Source organism: Plectropomus leopardus, chromosome 24 (assembly GCF_008729295.1).
Source record: "Plectropomus leopardus isolate mb chromosome 24, YSFRI_Pleo_2.0, whole genome shotgun sequence".
Classification (NCBI taxonomy): domain Eukaryota; kingdom Metazoa; phylum Chordata; class Actinopteri; order Perciformes; family Serranidae; genus Plectropomus; species Plectropomus leopardus.
Genome location: NC_056486.1, coordinates 10,426,912 through 10,444,315, shown reverse-complemented (window position 1 = coordinate 10,444,315; position 17,404 = coordinate 10,426,912). Strand labels below are relative to the sequence as shown.

The window sequence follows — 17,404 nt, the reverse complement described above, 5'->3', positions numbered from 1 at the left end:
AGTATGTCCCTCCTCTGCATAGTGCTCCTAATGGCATTTGCTAGAATCTACCCCAGCTGAAGAAAAACAACCAATCAGAGCCGAGGAGGCTCTAACGCTGGTGTTAATCTTGTCATTCACTGCTTGTGAACTGGGGTCAACGGGTGGTGATTCATAACGGTGAAATTGTTTTCAGCATGGCAGCTGGATCACACTTTCCCATTTAACAGCTTAGCAATACAATAAAATATGTCTCTGACAACATTTGAGGTTTAGAAATAGACAATGCAGTCACAGAATCTTGATTCGTGTTCAGTAAGTGCTGCTGTGTTTTACAGTTTGACAGTTTTTGAGCAGTGGTTGGCATGATCGACAGCTGTTAGAGACTCATCGGCTTTGGTCTCCATAGCTTATTTACCCGTTCATGACAACTGTACATGGATGAATTTTGATGAAACTTAGCAGTTTAAATGTTATTAAGGCTTAAAATGCACAATTAAGGGCACAGTTGCTTTGAGTCACAGTGCGCTGAGCACATTGGAGACTTAAGTTTAGCCCTTCGATAACTCTAATGGGGATACAATATTTCAGTCAAGCAGCTCTTTTAGACTTTTGAATTGTTGTCGGACTGAATTGATAAGATCCTACTAAAAAAAATCCTACTGAAAAATATCAGCTTTGTTTGCTGACCCTTTCTCAAAATACGCCCCTCACGTGATCTTGGATAGCATATATTGAACGCAGAAAAAGTATAAGCCTTCTCTTCTTTTCTCTCATCCCTTCCCCGTGTCATATAATCCCTTCCCCTCTACGTCTCCACTTGCCCTTTACCCATCTCTTTCTTTCATTCCATCCTTCAATCTCCTTCTCTCCCAATCCATCATCAACTCCCACGTCACACCTCCAGCTCACAACCCCTCACTTTCGAACATCCATGTCTCCCTCCATCCATTTATCCTCCCTGACCTTTCCCTCTCTCTCCCACTCACACCCTCATCGTCTCTCCCTACATGCACCTCCCTCGTCCCCCCTTATTGTATCAATCTAGTCCGTTTCTCCTCTTTTCTCACACCCTCCCTTCATCTCCCCTCATGCAGGGTTGTGTGCCCTATCAGATTAGGCCTGTGTCATAAGGAAAAGAGAGAAAGAGAGAGATTGACGGTTGGATTAAAGGGGGGCTGGAATGAAATTCTATGATCTCGTTGTTTAGACGAGTCACATAAAGTTGCTGTATGTGTGTGTATGTGTGTGTGTGTGTGTGTGTGTGTGTGTGTGTGCATGCAAAGGGTGGCATCCGCTTTATCCCTTGTAATGACAGAGAGCCGGCCAGGACCGCCTGGTCTTGCACTGTTGCATGCTGGGAAATAATGCATGTGTTATTGGTGTGATGACAGGGAGTTTAATGAGTGGCAGATTCGAATTGTATTAATATATCATTGTGATGCAGTGTGGATTAGACAGCACGTTAAGTTACTGTATAATGATAATTGGATAACTGGATGTTACAGAGCAATCAGGCATGCATTCAGATAATAATTAATGAAAGATTATAGGATGAAGTATTATTATGATTGAATGCCTCACACAGTGCTGTGACACAGGAAAGCAGAGTATGACACGTTTTTTTTTTTTTTTTATTTAAAAACAAGACACCTTCTGTAAAATAATGATAATTTCAAGGTACCTGGTAAAGTAAACAAATAGTCACAAAAAACATTATTTGCAATCTTAGAGACTGACAAATATGCTGAATGCATTTCCTTGCTAGCTATTTTAAATGTTTTATTCTTGCATTCTTTGCACAGTTTGCAGCCTTTCTCTCCTTGTTTTTAAAATATATTTATATTGCATTTAGGGATGTGCATTTAAGATCATTTAGCTTTTAATAACCAGACACCCACTGGCCGGTGATCAACTTATTTTTAAGGAAAAAAAAAAAAGAACGCAAAATCACGTGAAATTCAAGAGGCCTTTCCTTTTAGTCTTGTGCTCCAGTGACTCAATGAGCTTTAGCACTGCATTTCAAAGCACCATCCATTTAGAGGTGGTGAAATTTTAATATTTTGTGATGTTAATGTCTTCCCTTTTATTTTCTGCTGGCTTTGCTGACAAACAGGCGGCGATGGCAACATTAACATTCAGAAACATAGTGCCACTGTCCACCCCTGTCTCCACTTCACCCCTCTGCACAGTGCAGTGGGAGCTAACTACTGCTTTCTCATTCGGTGACATTCTGTGATTACGGCTGGTAACCTTTTTGTGGAAAAATGGCAGCAACCCTCCAGTTTTCTTCCAGGTCGCCCTGGGGAGTAAGCGGCTTAATGTTGAGCTGCAAATTGACGGTGTGAACATGCACTAAGCTGTTAGATTGCAGTCTGTTTTGCAGCTGCCAGTCCTCCCTCTCAGTTTTCGACCAATTTTAAAAATGGTTTTCATGAGTAACTAAAAAAAAAACTTGGGGCAGTATGGGTCCAGGTTGAAAAAAAAATACCAATGTAACCCTTTGAGGCACGGCAAGACAAGGCATCTTTATTTGTATAACACATTTCATTCAACAGGGCAATGCAAAGTGTTATACACAGCAATGAAATATAAAAACATAATAAAGGATACATATTTACAGTATAAGTAGACAGAGTAAAAAGATAAAATATAAAAAGTAAAATTAATTAACAAATGATTTTTGAAAATGATGTATGAAATGCTTTAGCTTCAGTTTTCATGGGGATCATAGATTTAAGGGAAGGCCGTATTTTACTGCTTATATTTCCGTTTGTTGGTAGACGGCGACCTCAAGTGGCCGTCGTAATTATGATGGTAGCAAAGGAGGAAGTCATGTGACTGGACGGGTCAAACCAAAACACAGGACCTTCACCCAGGAAAACGCTGTTTGTGTCCCGTGTGAAACCAGCAGTCAACAATGAGCTATCGTAACTAACTTTTCCTTAACCAAAAATTGATAAACAAAACTGATTTTGTGCCTAAACCTAACAGAACTTAAACCTTACAAAACTGAGACCGTTTGACATCACTGTATATGGCTTACTAGTAGGCACACTTTTTACCTGTTCCAAGTATTATAATGGTTTTGAAAACAACTGATAACAACTGCTATCCTTCATTTGGTGGGCTGATAACATCTATGCATTTTAGCTGCCTAAACCTTACCTCATGTGGAATACTAATCTCAGTCCGCAGAGCCTTGTGCTTTGTATACCACCCCATCTACACTCACCCCCTCCCTTGTGACTCTATGAAGGTGTCACTCTTCATGAACTGAAACAAAGCGTCGCGGGGTAACGTAATCCAGGTTGCAATCCGGTTTCCAATGAAGCCATAATTTGCAAAGGTTTTACACAACCATATCTTGTAGCAGACAGGGTTGTCTCTGCATATATTTGTCAGTGATCTGCAGAATACAGAACAAGCAGTGGGATGTAAAAGGCTGCTGCAAAGGTGATAGAGATTTATGTATGACCATCACCACTCAGAGACTCAAGGGAATGTCAAAGTCATCAAGGTAGAGCAGAAAAACAAAGCTCATCATTTCATTATCTGTCGTCAGCTGGTCAGCCACGTTTAGTTGGATATATCAGCTATGTGACTTTATTCTTCTTGAAGCAGCCTCTGGTAAAAATCTCATTACAGGATACTCTTGTGATCGTTATTTTGTTTGACATGCTACATCATGCTCTGTTAAAGGGGACAGAGGAGATATGCAGATACAGTTACAGCACGCGCACACACACAAACAGACAGGTTAATGATTAACTCTACGTGTGTGTCAACCATCATAGACCACAAGGGGAAAGAGTGACTGAATGCCAATGTTGTGTGTAATAATGCAGAGCACATGGTTGGTCTTTCTCGGTTTTCTCTCACACACAGTCACTCACACTTGAATGGTGACCTTGGGCTATATTGTTATTCATTAGTGGACAGAGGTGGGCAGACTGCCTTCTCTCTTCTTATCTCTATGGGACACAAACCAGCAGTAGGATGCTGGTGGCGTTCCTATCTATCCTCGCTGTAATAAGAATCGCTGCTTTAAATCAGCCGAGTGGAGAGATCAGACAGCAGCCTTGAAAGATAAAAGAAAGGTCCTGCTGTTTTGTCCGTCAGGTGCTTAACACTTTCGTGGACTGTGGAGATTATTACTTTTTGTAATAAAACTTATCTTTTTTATTCAGAATTCGGGAAAGGAAAGATGAGTGGCTTACTTTATATCTCACACAGAGGAAAATGACTTGCAGGCAGAATAATTGGCAGACTGGCAATTTGAAAATGGTGTTAGATAATGATCAGTGAGATGCATTTATTATGGGCTTTTTCAAACAACATGTATGGATTACTTCATAATATCTCACCCCCTAATCCCAGTGAGCTCACCTACAGACTGTTTTGCTAATGACATGTCATTAAATCATGGCTGGCTCTGCTGTGACAGACACAGGGGAAAAGGTTTTCTCTTTAAGTCTGAAGACTAATATCTGAGGTGGCAAAGGGGACTTGAAAGTCATAGAGATATTAGACAAGAGAATATTATCCAAAAAGTGATGTTATATGCTGCTTTACTGTGGACAGGGACCTGCATTAAGACCTCGAGGCAACTGTTAGAATGACGTCATTTTCTGGACGGTCACCACTGGGAGTGTTACGGGGTGACGTAACCCTTTGAATTTGTTGTAGTGGTTGATTTTTATTAGTCATTTTGTGCTGTTGAAAAAAAACAACTTGTCATTTAAATACTATTTGCACAGGAAAAGTGAGTATAGGAGATTTACAGAAATAATGACTGCTTTTAGATTTCATAACATTTAAGGGCAATATGATCACATGAGCCTGAGTATTTTTGCTCATGTCACAGAAACAATCATTTGTCTTTTCTACTGTGATTGATTTGACTATTGCTATCAGTTTTTTATTTGTTTGACCCCAATTGAGTCTTTCCATCTGAATGTGACAATCAGAGGTACCATCTGCTGTCTGTCTACCAGTCAGCTGCCAAATGCACCTTTCCCTTCTGCTCAGAGAACATGACTGAATGCTGTTGGATTGATTCATCAGCTGACAGGAAAATAAAAGGTTTATTCAGCACACTGTTATATCTACTACATATCAAGTCATTCCAAATCAAAAGCCCAAAGCCAAAGTAAAGTCATGAGTCATTGCTGTTGAAGTCAAGTTGCAAGTCAAAAATATAAGAAAACAGAAGTTGTAGAAAGAAAATATTTCTTGCATGTTTCTTTTGCTTGTATGTTGTTTTAGTGCTTGTGTTTTATATTGTGATTTTCAAAGTTGTCACTGTTTGAGTCCCTTTGAGATGGAACGCTGCTCATAACATGAACAGAGAGGCTTTGAAAGTTGAATGGTTGGGCAAGTCACTGGAGGTGGAATCAGTGAAGTGTGGAAGTAAATTACCATCTTAGAAGGAAAAGGTCTTGCACGTCCTTCACACACCCCACTCAAAAAGTTAAGAACGCAGTTGAATAAACCACTTTCTTGAGTATATATTATGCAGTGTGTGAGTTTCAGTGAACTGAATTGCTGTCTTTCCAACGTTTGAAGAAGGACGACAAGTTATAAAATCAGTTTTAGAGGCAGCATCACCTCACATCCAGCTCAACGCGGTTATTGGAAAATATCAAGGCTACTCAACTCACTCTTTGTCCTGTCCTTTGCATCCCTTTATGAAACAAGTCGTAATAATAAAATGGGAGTTTGTGGGCCCTGGCAAAAGTTCATTCACTCTCCCTCGTTTCTTCATTCAACCCTCCCTCTCAGCCCTTATTCCCCTTGGCCTCTATCCATTTTCATACATCCCTGCTCCCCTTTATTATCCTGTCAATTTCAAATTAGGCAACTCCTTCCTCAATCACTTTATCCAATCTCTTAAGCCTAAAGGTACCGCTCGGATCTCTTACCCACACAGGAACCAATCATTTGTCACTGTTACCTTCACCAATCCAATCAGCTCCTCCAGGAGTCCAGTGCTTCCAGCAATTTTATTCTCAACAATTCGCTGTGTTCAGAGGCTTTATTTTGCTAATCTGATGCTTGAGGCCAACTTTCTGCATTTTAAATTAGAAATAAACTAACTGAATCTGCATGTTTAGGTTGTTTGATCACACAAACGTAGTATCCATTTGAGGCTCTTCTAAGATGCAGGCATGGGCATACCAAAACCATAAATCCAGTACAGACATCGCATGTGCTTGTTAGAAGCTCATATGATGCTTGCTGTTCTTTGGTCTTCTGTCAGTGTGTCAGGTTAAGTACATCAATGTTATATTAATGCATTTGAAATTTGGTCTGGGTGGATGAACAGAGTTTCCTCAGGGTTAGCTCATTGTCATCCGGCCCATTTTGAATCATTTCTGCTGCCCCCCCCTAACATTAAAGGTGCATTTTGTCAATGTCCAGCCACCCAGTCCAACCGAATGGAGGGCAGTATTTCACCCTTTAGATGACCTATTTGTAATTTAGTCAGTTTGGTCAAAACAAGGCTGCTATTTTATGATCTTTACGTGTGGCGTTTGTGTATAGTTTACTTTATAGCTTACTTAGTTCAGTTCTAGCAATGCCACAGTAACAAAAAATCAGCCACATCATGCCATTTGAATAGTTGATCGCAAATTGTAAGAATACAGTTTGTGTTGTCATTAGTTACACTGAAGATATGTTTTGGTTAATAGCCAGCGTTAGATGTTACTTACCAGTCTAAAAGAACATTGCAAGTTCAACATCAAACCGGATCGTTTTAATCTCCAAGAGCTGTCTCCAGTGTTGGAAAGCCACACAACCATTTACTCTAGTTTTGCTTCTTACGTTGCTTCTTTACTTTGCCATGGAACATTGTTTCTTTCTGGGAGCTGCTTGTGATGGGGATAACAGTAGTTTTCCTGGAACTTCAGCCATACACAGTACTGGTGCTGACACTAACTAACTAATTCACTGAGACTGTAACTTCTATGCTGCATCCGTTTTCCATGTCCAGCTTAACTTCACCATCCTCTCCTGTGGCACACTAGAGGCTACAGTGAGTCACTGTCGCCTCTCAGGCCGGGATGTATTATTACAGAAGGGACAGCCGGTCCCTGGCTGCTTGGCAGCGAATATCTCTGCAATACAGTATATATGCATGTTGGACATAACATCCAAGGTATTAACCTCTTGACACTCGATCAGATTAATTCATTTTTTTAATGTTTTAAACTAAAATTATTTCCAGATCTTACAAAATGCACCTTCAAGAGCTCCGTTCATCTGAGAACCTCCAACATGGAGATCACCAGTCCGCTACAAAGAAGATTTATTTACTAAAAAAAGTCATTTAATTTGAAAGCTCTAGGATCAGGATTTATTGGGGATGGCTTCGGCTCAGGAGATAGAGAGGTCATCTACCAATCTGAAGTGGTTTGTTGTTCGATCTCTGGAGTCTACACATTGAAGTGTTAAATTGCCAATAAATTGCGCGTGAATGTTAACCTGAAGCACGTTTTAGATGCACGTTTAGCATCTTTTATGGTAGCCTCATGTACGGATGTGTAAATGGGTGAATCGTGCTCATGTTATAAAGTGCTTTGTACGGTTGCTAAGACTAGAAAAGCTGTATATAAATACAGCCCGCTTACCATTCGCTATTCCTTAAAAATGCTCAGTGCTCTCAGTGATGCCCAACACTAGATATCTCAAAATAGCTTCTGCCTGTAATAAATTCTTACAGGAAATTGAATATACAGTAGATAAAAGGGTCTTCATTCATTTGTCTCGCGCTCGTCCTGAGTTGGAATGTGACCCATCCACTACGACATTATGAAAGGGCAACAAGGCTTTTTATGTATTGCTACTCACAAAGTGTGTTCGATGTATGTGGTTGCCTGTGCTTTCATGTGTGCCTAAGGGAGGGCTGGGGTCAGCAGAGAGTCTTTGCATTAAAGCTGCCTGTAGTAAATCAGCTGCTCTCTGCTGTCACTGCTTTGCACCAAGAGTAAGGGACAGGCATTATTTACAGACATTTATTTACATTTGCAGACATACACTGAATTTCCTAAGCTCATTTACAATTGAGGTTTGCATACATTTCCAACTTCAAGGAAGCCACTGGTTTCCATTTATTTCCATGTCACATGAAAGTTAGATAGCCAATGGACTGTACCATTGTTCACATCTTATTGCCTTTGCCTATTTGTGCCTTGCTAATGGCGGAGCTCTGTGGACGGCAGTGTCATGTTGCCGGTTGTCCCACCACATTGGCGCAGACTGAAGTATCTCAATAACCATTGAAAACGCAACAACATAGTAAACCCCAGAGTTACAGAGTATTGGTGTAGCACCTATACTCTGTAAATCTGGGGTTTTGGTTACATTACCTTACCAGTGTTGTCCTCATGATAGTGACTTGCCATCATGTTTATGGTTACAAAACTGTAGTCAATGATGCTTGAAGGAATTTAGAAAATGCAAATGTATAACAGTGTATCGTGCTTTAGAAAATGATTAGCAGTGATAAAACATCTACACATCACTGTATAATAATTTAAGATGGAGCATTATTTTAGGTTCCGGTATCCTGGGACAGTCTGAGATAATATTCTTAACAACTTTTTTCTTAGAAAAGAAAGTCTCAAACTTCTTAATGTGATCAAGAATGCAGTCTTGCATCACCCCCCAGAGAAATGTTCACGCTCATAAATAGTGATTAGACTGTCCTCAACCATCAGAATAACTTTTATGAATTCTTAAATCTCGTGGCATTCAACTTGAGGATATCTGGTTCCATTTCTCTCATTTCATGTGTCGCTTGATATTATGTCTCCCCCCTGCTGTCCTGATCTGACAGCTCTGCAACTACAAATGTAAGAAAACGCCAGAATCCCATTTATTCTTACTTGTCAGGTAGGACTGTTGACACTGGGGACAATAGTGGATGAAATAACCCACTCGTTGTCTTTTTGGGGATTTCCATTACTGTGCATACTGATGACGCTAAGAAAAATGCACTCCTTTTGTTCATAAGTGGAAAACATGCACTTTCTTTCATTACACGCTCAGTTGAGTGAGTTGGATTACATGGGATGCTAAACAAACTTTCCGCTCTTTTGCATTCAATTAAGGTTTGTCATCACCACTGGGGTTCATGTGTAGTTCGTCCTTGGCACCTTGTGGCACGGGGCCAGCAGAAGCAGCGTCTTTAACCATCTGTGCACATGACTTGTTTAGGTTTGATGACAAGCTCTGTGAGGGGATGTGCGTGTGTGTGCACAACAAAAGAAATAAGTGTCCTTGAATGTTGTCCTTGAAAGGCAGTTTGTCTTGAGTCAATTTCTTCTATGTGTAAGTGTATTAAAACGCATTTGTTTTCAGTCCAAATAGGATTTGGGAAGTAATTAATTAAGATGTTTTGCAAAGAAAATTCTGAAATATTTTGTAAACACTCAAATAGTTTCAATCATAAGTGCAAAATATATTGATTTCATGACTTATGTCTTCCATTTATTTCGAGAAGAGGGCTGAAAAATTATCCAAAGCTGTTTGTGGTGTACAAGACTAATGCATGCTTGCATCACAGCGATGGTGCACGCATACAAGCTCACTTAGTAAAACCAAGCAGGAGGGGGGAAGAAAAAACCTGAGAGACGGGGTCCTGCTCCCATCAGCGTCCCATTCTGCCGAGTCAGCTTTCCTCTGCCCATCACAGCTCTCTCTCTCCCTTCTCTGCCTCTCTCCTTGCTTCCTCTTCACAACCAAAGCACTTTTATCCTCCTTTTTGTCCCCCCTCCATCTTTCATCTTGATTTCCTACTCTTGTATCCCCTCCTTCTCCTGCATCCACTCCTCTGCCCCTGCAAAAAGGGACCCGCAGCCCTGATGAGCGGAGGGCAAAGCCGGAGCCAGAGAGCATCCGTCATCCGTACGCTTTGCCCCCCCACCACCACCACCTCCCCTGCCTCCCCTTCCCTTCCTCTCTACCCCGTCCCTCTTCCATTCACTGTCCCTCCCTCCTCCTCTCTTCTACCCTGCTTGCCGCGGCTAGGATCACTGCACTACCATGCGCTGAGATGGAGAGCACACACAGTGGGCTTATTGCAGCTCAACTGAGTCAGGTGGAGAGCAGCGGAAAGGGCTGACTCGTTCTAAAGAGAGCAGAGAGGAGGACATGGGGGGGGGGGGGTTGACCTTACTGTCTATGTCATCACTTAAGAACGCAACATTGAGGAGAGACAAGGAATTGGACTGTACCGAATGGGGCATTCAACAAGGGTGATACTCGCTGCCATTTGAGTGTGTTTTCCTAAACTGAAATTCTGTGTTCGAGAGGCTTTTGTTGACTCTTGATATGGATCCGGGTTGAAACGGGATTGTCGGGGATTTGGATGTGGATTAGAATGCTGATGTGGAGCTCCTGAGCTTTGGGTCGTAGCACGCTGTAGCAGGACCACATGGACATGTTTGGGTTCTCGAAGATGCCAAAGCTGTCGGGGTGAGTGTGTGTGTGTGTGTGTGTGTCCTTTTTGCTGCTGTTCTCGGATGGCAAATCCTCTGTTTTTTTTTTACTTTTTATCCCAGTTTTGACAAGTGCCACTTTCTTTGGAACAAAGTCATGATTTATTTCTTTCAAGGCTGATCAGAAGTTTCTGCGTGGAATACCCACTGGTGTGTGTTGCATCTCAAAAGTTTTATCACTTCTACAATAAATGAAAAGAAAGCGTTTCAATAGAAGGACTGTGGTGACAAGGCTAGAAAGAAATGATGAAGGGAAACCAAAAAGGACGCTGCATTTGATATGTGTGTGACCTGTGGTGCCTTAATATCAGAGGCATTGATTAATGGGTGTGTGTTAGGGGTTGTTGCTGATGTATTGTGTCCTGTTTATGTGAGCAGGTAGAGGCCCCGTTGGGTTTTTGTCTTATTTGTTTTTTTAGTGAGTAAGAAATGTTGAAATCTGTGAGATATAAGTCATACTGAGATATGCACAGTGCCAACAGCAACAACAAAGTTGTGGATAATAAAGGCAGAGTAAAATCACATAGCCCACGGGGCAGGCAGGCAGGCAGGCAGGCAGGCAGGTAGGCAGGCAGACAGATAGATAGATAGAGGACGGACAATGGATACTGAAAAGGACACAGAGTGAGCCACTGGAGAGCACAGAGCCAAAGGAAGAGTTGTAACAAGACTACCAAGTACCTCAAAAGATAGCTTAGTTTAAAACACTGTTTCAAAAAAGAACGTTTACCCACAGCAACCCTATCCACTCCCCGTGATGCACAACCCCGCCCACAACTGGACAATAAAAGCAAACGATTCAAAAATTCAATAAAACTCTTGATTCCAGATTATTTTTATTCAGGTAAGCTATCTGGCATAGCGGTTTTACAAACCAAAACCACTGGTTTAAACCAAACCAGCCCTGAAATGTAAAGACACACTAAGAAGTCTTAAGACAGCGGAGAACTCTATAAGTCGGAGCTACAGCGATAATGAAGAGCTCAGTACACAACAATCCCCGCTCACTGTGATACATGCACACTACGAGATACCATGCATGGACTCACATGCACGCTAATATGTTTGCATGATCCCTGACTCATGTGTGGTCATTTCACTAAGCCCACTAAACATGGCTCATGGCAAATCTCTTAAACCTACACACTCAGAGGCTAGCATCTGGAGTGCATTCTCTGCTCCTCTAAGGAAAGAAGGAGAAAAAATCAATTAAGTCTCCGTAGTAGTTCAGACTTAACAACAATACGGCTATTTCTACGCAAGATTTTACATTGTAATCAAAGACAATCATACACTGAAGTTTGACCAAAGTGTAAGGGGACACGTGACATTTGAAGTTGGCAAAAACTCAACTATGATCAATGCCAATGCAAAGTCAAAGGAGGATCTCTTCGCTATGGTGGACACACAGCTTAAATATAGTGTGTGAGAAAGTTGTTATGTGACTTTACAAAACTACGCAAAGTACATAAGTTAATGTCACTTGCAACCACTACATTGTTAGTTTGAAACCACTTTTCTTAATCATAACCAAGTATTTTGTTTTGTTCCTTAAACCAAACCATTCATTTTTATTTTCCTAAAACTAACCAAACTGCAACCGTTTGTAGAGGACTTTGCTTGGGCATTGTTGCCAGCATGCAATTTTAACATGTTTCATGCCCACCACCACATAATAGGCTGTTGAGAGATCGTGTTTATTTCACATATTTCCGTCAGACTGTGTTGCCTAACCACAATCTTTCCCCCAACGTCACCAAGTCATGTTTAGGCCTTAAGCTCACCAAACCTTAGCCAGAGCTTTGTCACATTATGAAATTGATTTATTTTTCAGCAGTGATTTGTAACAAAAGGGCATAGAAATACAACATATTTCGTGGTTTAAACTGGATGACTTGTTTGCATCGCCTCTTGTCATTAGATGTCATTGGATCTGTGGTTTAGTAACACATCACTTCATCCTACCGTCCTTACCTTGCTTTGCTGTGTATTAGCAATGCAAGTTTTACAATACTTTCTCACAAAAATAAGTCTGCTGTTCTATTACCATATGAAGTAAGTTTTTCATAAAACCAAAGCAAAACACTGTGCTCTCCAGTGTTTTAATACCTGTGAAGCACCATGTTAACATCTATAATCTTGTAGAACTATCCCTGTAAATCACAAGGAGAGAGAGAAACAGTTAAATTAGTTACTCCAAAAAACAAATAAAATGGAAAACATTCATATTTTGCCACATTAATGGAGACAAATGAGTCACACAGCGCAGAGGAAAGTGCCCAAAATCTGCATGTGTTACGTATTATCACATTTTTATCTTTATTTGACTTCTGATTTGAATAAATAGCTTCCATTTATCATAAGAAGGGCTTCCTCTCCACCTCGTTCTCCAAGAGTTTTACTCTCGTGGGAACCACTTGCACTTCTCCGTATGCTTCAGCCAATTTATAATGTCCGCCACTCCCATTTATACACATTTGGCTCCATCCGTTGTAGACAGACTGTAAAACGGCGAAAAAATTAATAATGGCAGAACGCTAACAGGCACCAAGAGAGTGTTTGCATCACTGGCAAGTTTGCCTTGCTTTCCCTGTACCCAGATGGCCGTGGTGTATCCATGAGCTGTCATAATACAGTTTTGGAGCCTTCTGTTTGCAGATGGCATACAAGCCAAGTTTGCTTCATAAACTTTAATGAGAAGTTGTGGCTCATTTATCACCTTTTAATGTTCGTAATAAATCATTCATTGTAAGATGGGAGTTAAAACAGCTGCAGCAGGTGAGAGGGATCTGTGATCCTTCTTGTTGTGTTTGTTGTTTTTAGTCTGAATGTGGACTAATGAGAGTTCTGTCATCACACATCTGGCTTTATTTGGGGAACATTAGCCTAATCTGTCTTATCCATGCATCCTAAAGACAAAGACAGGACCTGTGTCTGTGTGTTTTTTTGCGATGGGGAAAATGTTGGCTTTAGTGTGTCGGAATTTGGCAGTGAAACTAGCCAGCAGGGCTTGTTTGTGTTCTGAATATCAGATTACAGTAATGCATGCCAAATTGCCTTCTGCTTAATGCCAATGCATGCTGCTACTTCAGAGGGCAAAGTTCCATTGTACCGAGAGCCATCTGACAAGCTGTGGCATCCCAAAGAATACTCTGAGTCATTTTCCAATTTTGAGTAAATCAGGACAGTCATTACTTGAAATCACCTGTAATCTTTTCATAATCACTGCAGACATTGTGATAAAAAAGTAACTTCTTTGCGTATGTAGAAATCTTAGCCTAAAGACTAGAAACACGGGGAAGGAGCTTGCCAAGCTCCAGCCAAAGGTAAAAAATACACTTTCTAATAGCATCACTAATATTCACCAATTAACACGATATATTTCTTCACCTTGGAATAGACTTGGGTTGGCTGTTTCCCACTGCTTCCAGTCTTTACGGTAAACTAATTGCTTGGCAGCTCTAGCATTTATTATTTGACACACAGACATGAGAGTGGTATTGATCTTCAGCCCTGTGATCAGAAGAAAATATTGGCATTATACATTTCTTCAAACCAGGGATATGTTACATTTGCACATTTCATATGTCATGATATATGAGCTGACTGTTACTTCAGGATTTTAAGGTTGATGGCATGTCACCAAGAGACACCTGCCAAGCCGCAGACCACTGGAGGCCACTGTTAGAGGCCAACAACCAACAAAACAGGTTGGCAAGTTATTGTTGTGTTTTCAGCAGCTTTTTAGCCCTCAATGGTGAGTGTTTTTTAGCGATCCATGGCTGTTTTTCCAGTGGAATTTTTTGGCTCCAAATGCGGGGGATTTTTGAGACTGTTCTCCCTGTGGCTTTTAGCCCCCAAATGTGGGTGTTTTTTGCGACCATTGACAGCTTTTTCGGTGTTTTTTTTTTAGACCCAAAATGTGGATTTTTTTTTAGCAACCTATCACTGTTTTCCCAGCCAAGATAGTAGCACAAAAAGCAGTTCGTTTTTTAACTCATGTTTCCAGTGGGGATCCCCCCCCCCAAAATCAGGTACTTTAACCCATAACTTTGTCTTTACCCAAATTAATCAAGTGGTTTTCATGCCTAAACCTAAACAGATGTTGCCTCAGTGTTGTCAAAACATAAGGTCAGACTAATCACTACATAATAATGTGCAAATATAATGTCTCTGTGGTTTGCAAAACCGTCCAATGCCAACATTTATTCGTTCAATGAGGCTGCGATCCTTTAAGTTTAGCCAAAGCTAATATGAGTGAGCAGTTTGAGCTGGTCAAAACTCAAATTTATGTATGTTAAGTTATGTAAAATATCCAAACATATCCTTGAACAGCTCTGTGTAGCTTGTAATACTTGTTAGCCACTTGTATATTTCCACAAACTTGTGGTTATTTGGTGTAGGTGGACATGCAGCTGCACAAAACACACAAATCAGAGGCTGGCGAGGAGAAAAAATACCATCAGGCATCAGCGATACCACAACCACCCCCCCACCCCCCCCCCCCACCCCATTTTTCTCTTTCTCACTCTCGGCCCGTAACCCTTAAAGTTGCACAATTTTCTTGATTTGAGTCTGGATAATCCTCCTAAGGGATTTGGTTGGGGATCACTGCAGGAGGGGCTGGCAGGGTGAACACACTGTTGGCTGTTTCATTCAGTATATGAAATCACATCACACATCTCTCTCTCCCTTACCTATCTGTCTACTTTATATGGCAGCACATTCATCCACTCCGCTGTGTATCTATCTCTGCCTGTAATTTAAACCAGGTACGGTCCGCTTCATAGATGTGCTTCATCTTTCAAATTGAGACTGATACGGTTTTTGATTGTGTCAGGATGCTGAAATATGTTTAAAGGCATGTTTTTGTTGTGTTTAAGAAATGGGGATGCTTTTTTTCTTTGCTTTTAAGTACAGAATCACAGTAGCATCTTTAATTTCAGCCCAGCAGAATAACACATTTGTTATCTCTCAGTGCTTATTTGATAAAAGATACCGGCTCTGAAATGGAATACTTTAATCAGTGCTTCCTTCTTTCGCACGTCATCTGCAGGGATTCATTTCCTGGTGAGCACTAATATTCTGTTATGTTATGATTACCACATTTTACTTCCTATGATTCCAGTCATATCTCACACCAGATAACAGTGAATGACTGGAGCGATGTGCTTCATGCTTCCACTCCCCCTTTGACGAAAGACCAAATTTGATCAATTATGCAGATGAAGCAAAACCCATTTTGTTCCTTGCTCTGTTCAGATCAGAACTTCCTTCCCTCGCCCCTTCCTCGCAAAAACAAATAACTTTTAGAATAAGCATCATCTCCCAATTACGCTTTAATTCTCGAGCAGCGAGCACACTGAAATTTAGACACAATATGCCAGCTGATCAGCGATGCACAAAGTTACGCTCTTATAGAATTTTTCCCCAAAGGAGTGCATCACATGTTCTGTAAATGTTGAAAGAACTTAACATACAGCATGTGTTTCTCTGTTAGCACCTTTATGTCTCATTAATTCTGCATGGAATCTGCTCAGTGCATTATTCAATGGCACATTGGTGAATACGCTTTTGCTTTATGAATGTATAACTGCCTTGTTGTAACCAAGCTGTGACTGCCAAAGTTCAACTGGAAGTGTTTTCTTTTTGCTGAAACAACCGTCTCTTTTCCCCAAAGCCCATCATAGCAAGGCATGTTCTGGTGTTTGCCCCGAGGTTGAACCCCATAGCAATCCCTGAGAACAAAGGCATCAAAACCACCCATGTGTCCCAAGATGACTCACTCAAGTGACTGATCTTTCTGAAGTTTTAACTTCATTCTAACATACTCTATGTTGAGTTGGCAACCAGCTAAAATACTGCATCTTTTAACTGAATATTCTGTTGCTGGTGTGTTGAGGTTCATTTTTAGAATTACTTCAGGATAGAAACTGCACAGCGACGTGACAGATTAAAGGAAAATCCTCCATCTCCATTATTAAACCAACAAGTTAGGAAATATCTCTTGGGAGTTTGGTGTTTGTCCCTCCAGAGTAGAGACTCCGAAAATTTCCAGCCCTTCACATTCCTACGACTTCAAATACAGATGCTTTGTCACACCCCTCGGCGTTTGATACTAATGCACATGGCACTACGCAGTGTATCAAGGCTATGTGACGCATAGCTGAAACACATCATATGTGACAAAAGGTGAGGTTTCCTGGGTGTAATTCTGGTTTTGTATGACCCATCCACCTCCCTCCCTCCTGCCCTGTGCAACTTTCTGGCTCTTTATACTACATCAGTTGCTCTCAGCAACCCCTTTTACACTGTTCTGTTTGTTCAAGGCAGAATTATAACAGTGTTAGGCCCAGGACAGCTGGGGAGGAGACGCAGTTGGTGGCTAACTCAAAGAAAAAGATCAGCAGCAGTAAATGTCCTCTGATTGGGAAAACAGTAAGGTTCAGGAGCTCCTTGCCCTCTGAGCAGAGGACGAGATCAGTCCCCATATAACAGGGACGGTAAATGATTGTTATTGTCATGCTTTGCCAGTGTAATTATTCGGAAAGCGCTTTGTATGTTATGTGTCATGCTAAAGGCACTAGAGACATTGTTTTAAACATAGCTCCCGGCTGCCTCTTTCGGGTTCTGCAGTGCTGTCATGCATCTAAAATTGCTGTGATGCCGCCGTTGTTTGGTTCTGCATAGTGCAAAGGCAGCATAAAGGAGGGACTAAATAGCGACCCTGTAACACGATCTCTGTGTAAAAAAAATGCTAGCGGCAAGTGTTGTCACTGACGGGTTTACGTAGGAGTAAGTTGAAAGCCTAAAGACGCTAAAGAGTGCCTTTAGCATCAATATTACACATCAAAATGCATGAGAAAGTGTCACTATCTGACGACTTGGGAATGATAAAGGCTGAAAATCTTTGCCAAGAT

At 41.1% G+C, this 17,404-nt stretch overlaps 1 protein-coding gene across 2 annotated transcripts in view; it reads left to right on the top strand.

Annotated features, from left to right (window-relative positions):
* The first annotated feature begins 10,218 nt into the window (after positions 1-10,218).
* Positions 10,219-17,404, top strand: part of LOC121963003 (FERM and PDZ domain-containing protein 4-like) — a 52,636-nt gene continuing 45,450 nt past the window's right edge. For both annotated transcript variants that reach the window (XM_042513359.1, XM_042513360.1), the window contains exon 1: positions 10,219-10,461. In XM_042513359.1, the coding sequence (XP_042369293.1) occupies positions 10,421-10,461 (41 nt within the window). In that variant the 5' untranslated portion in view covers positions 10,219-10,420. The remainder of the gene's footprint in view (positions 10,462-17,404) is intronic.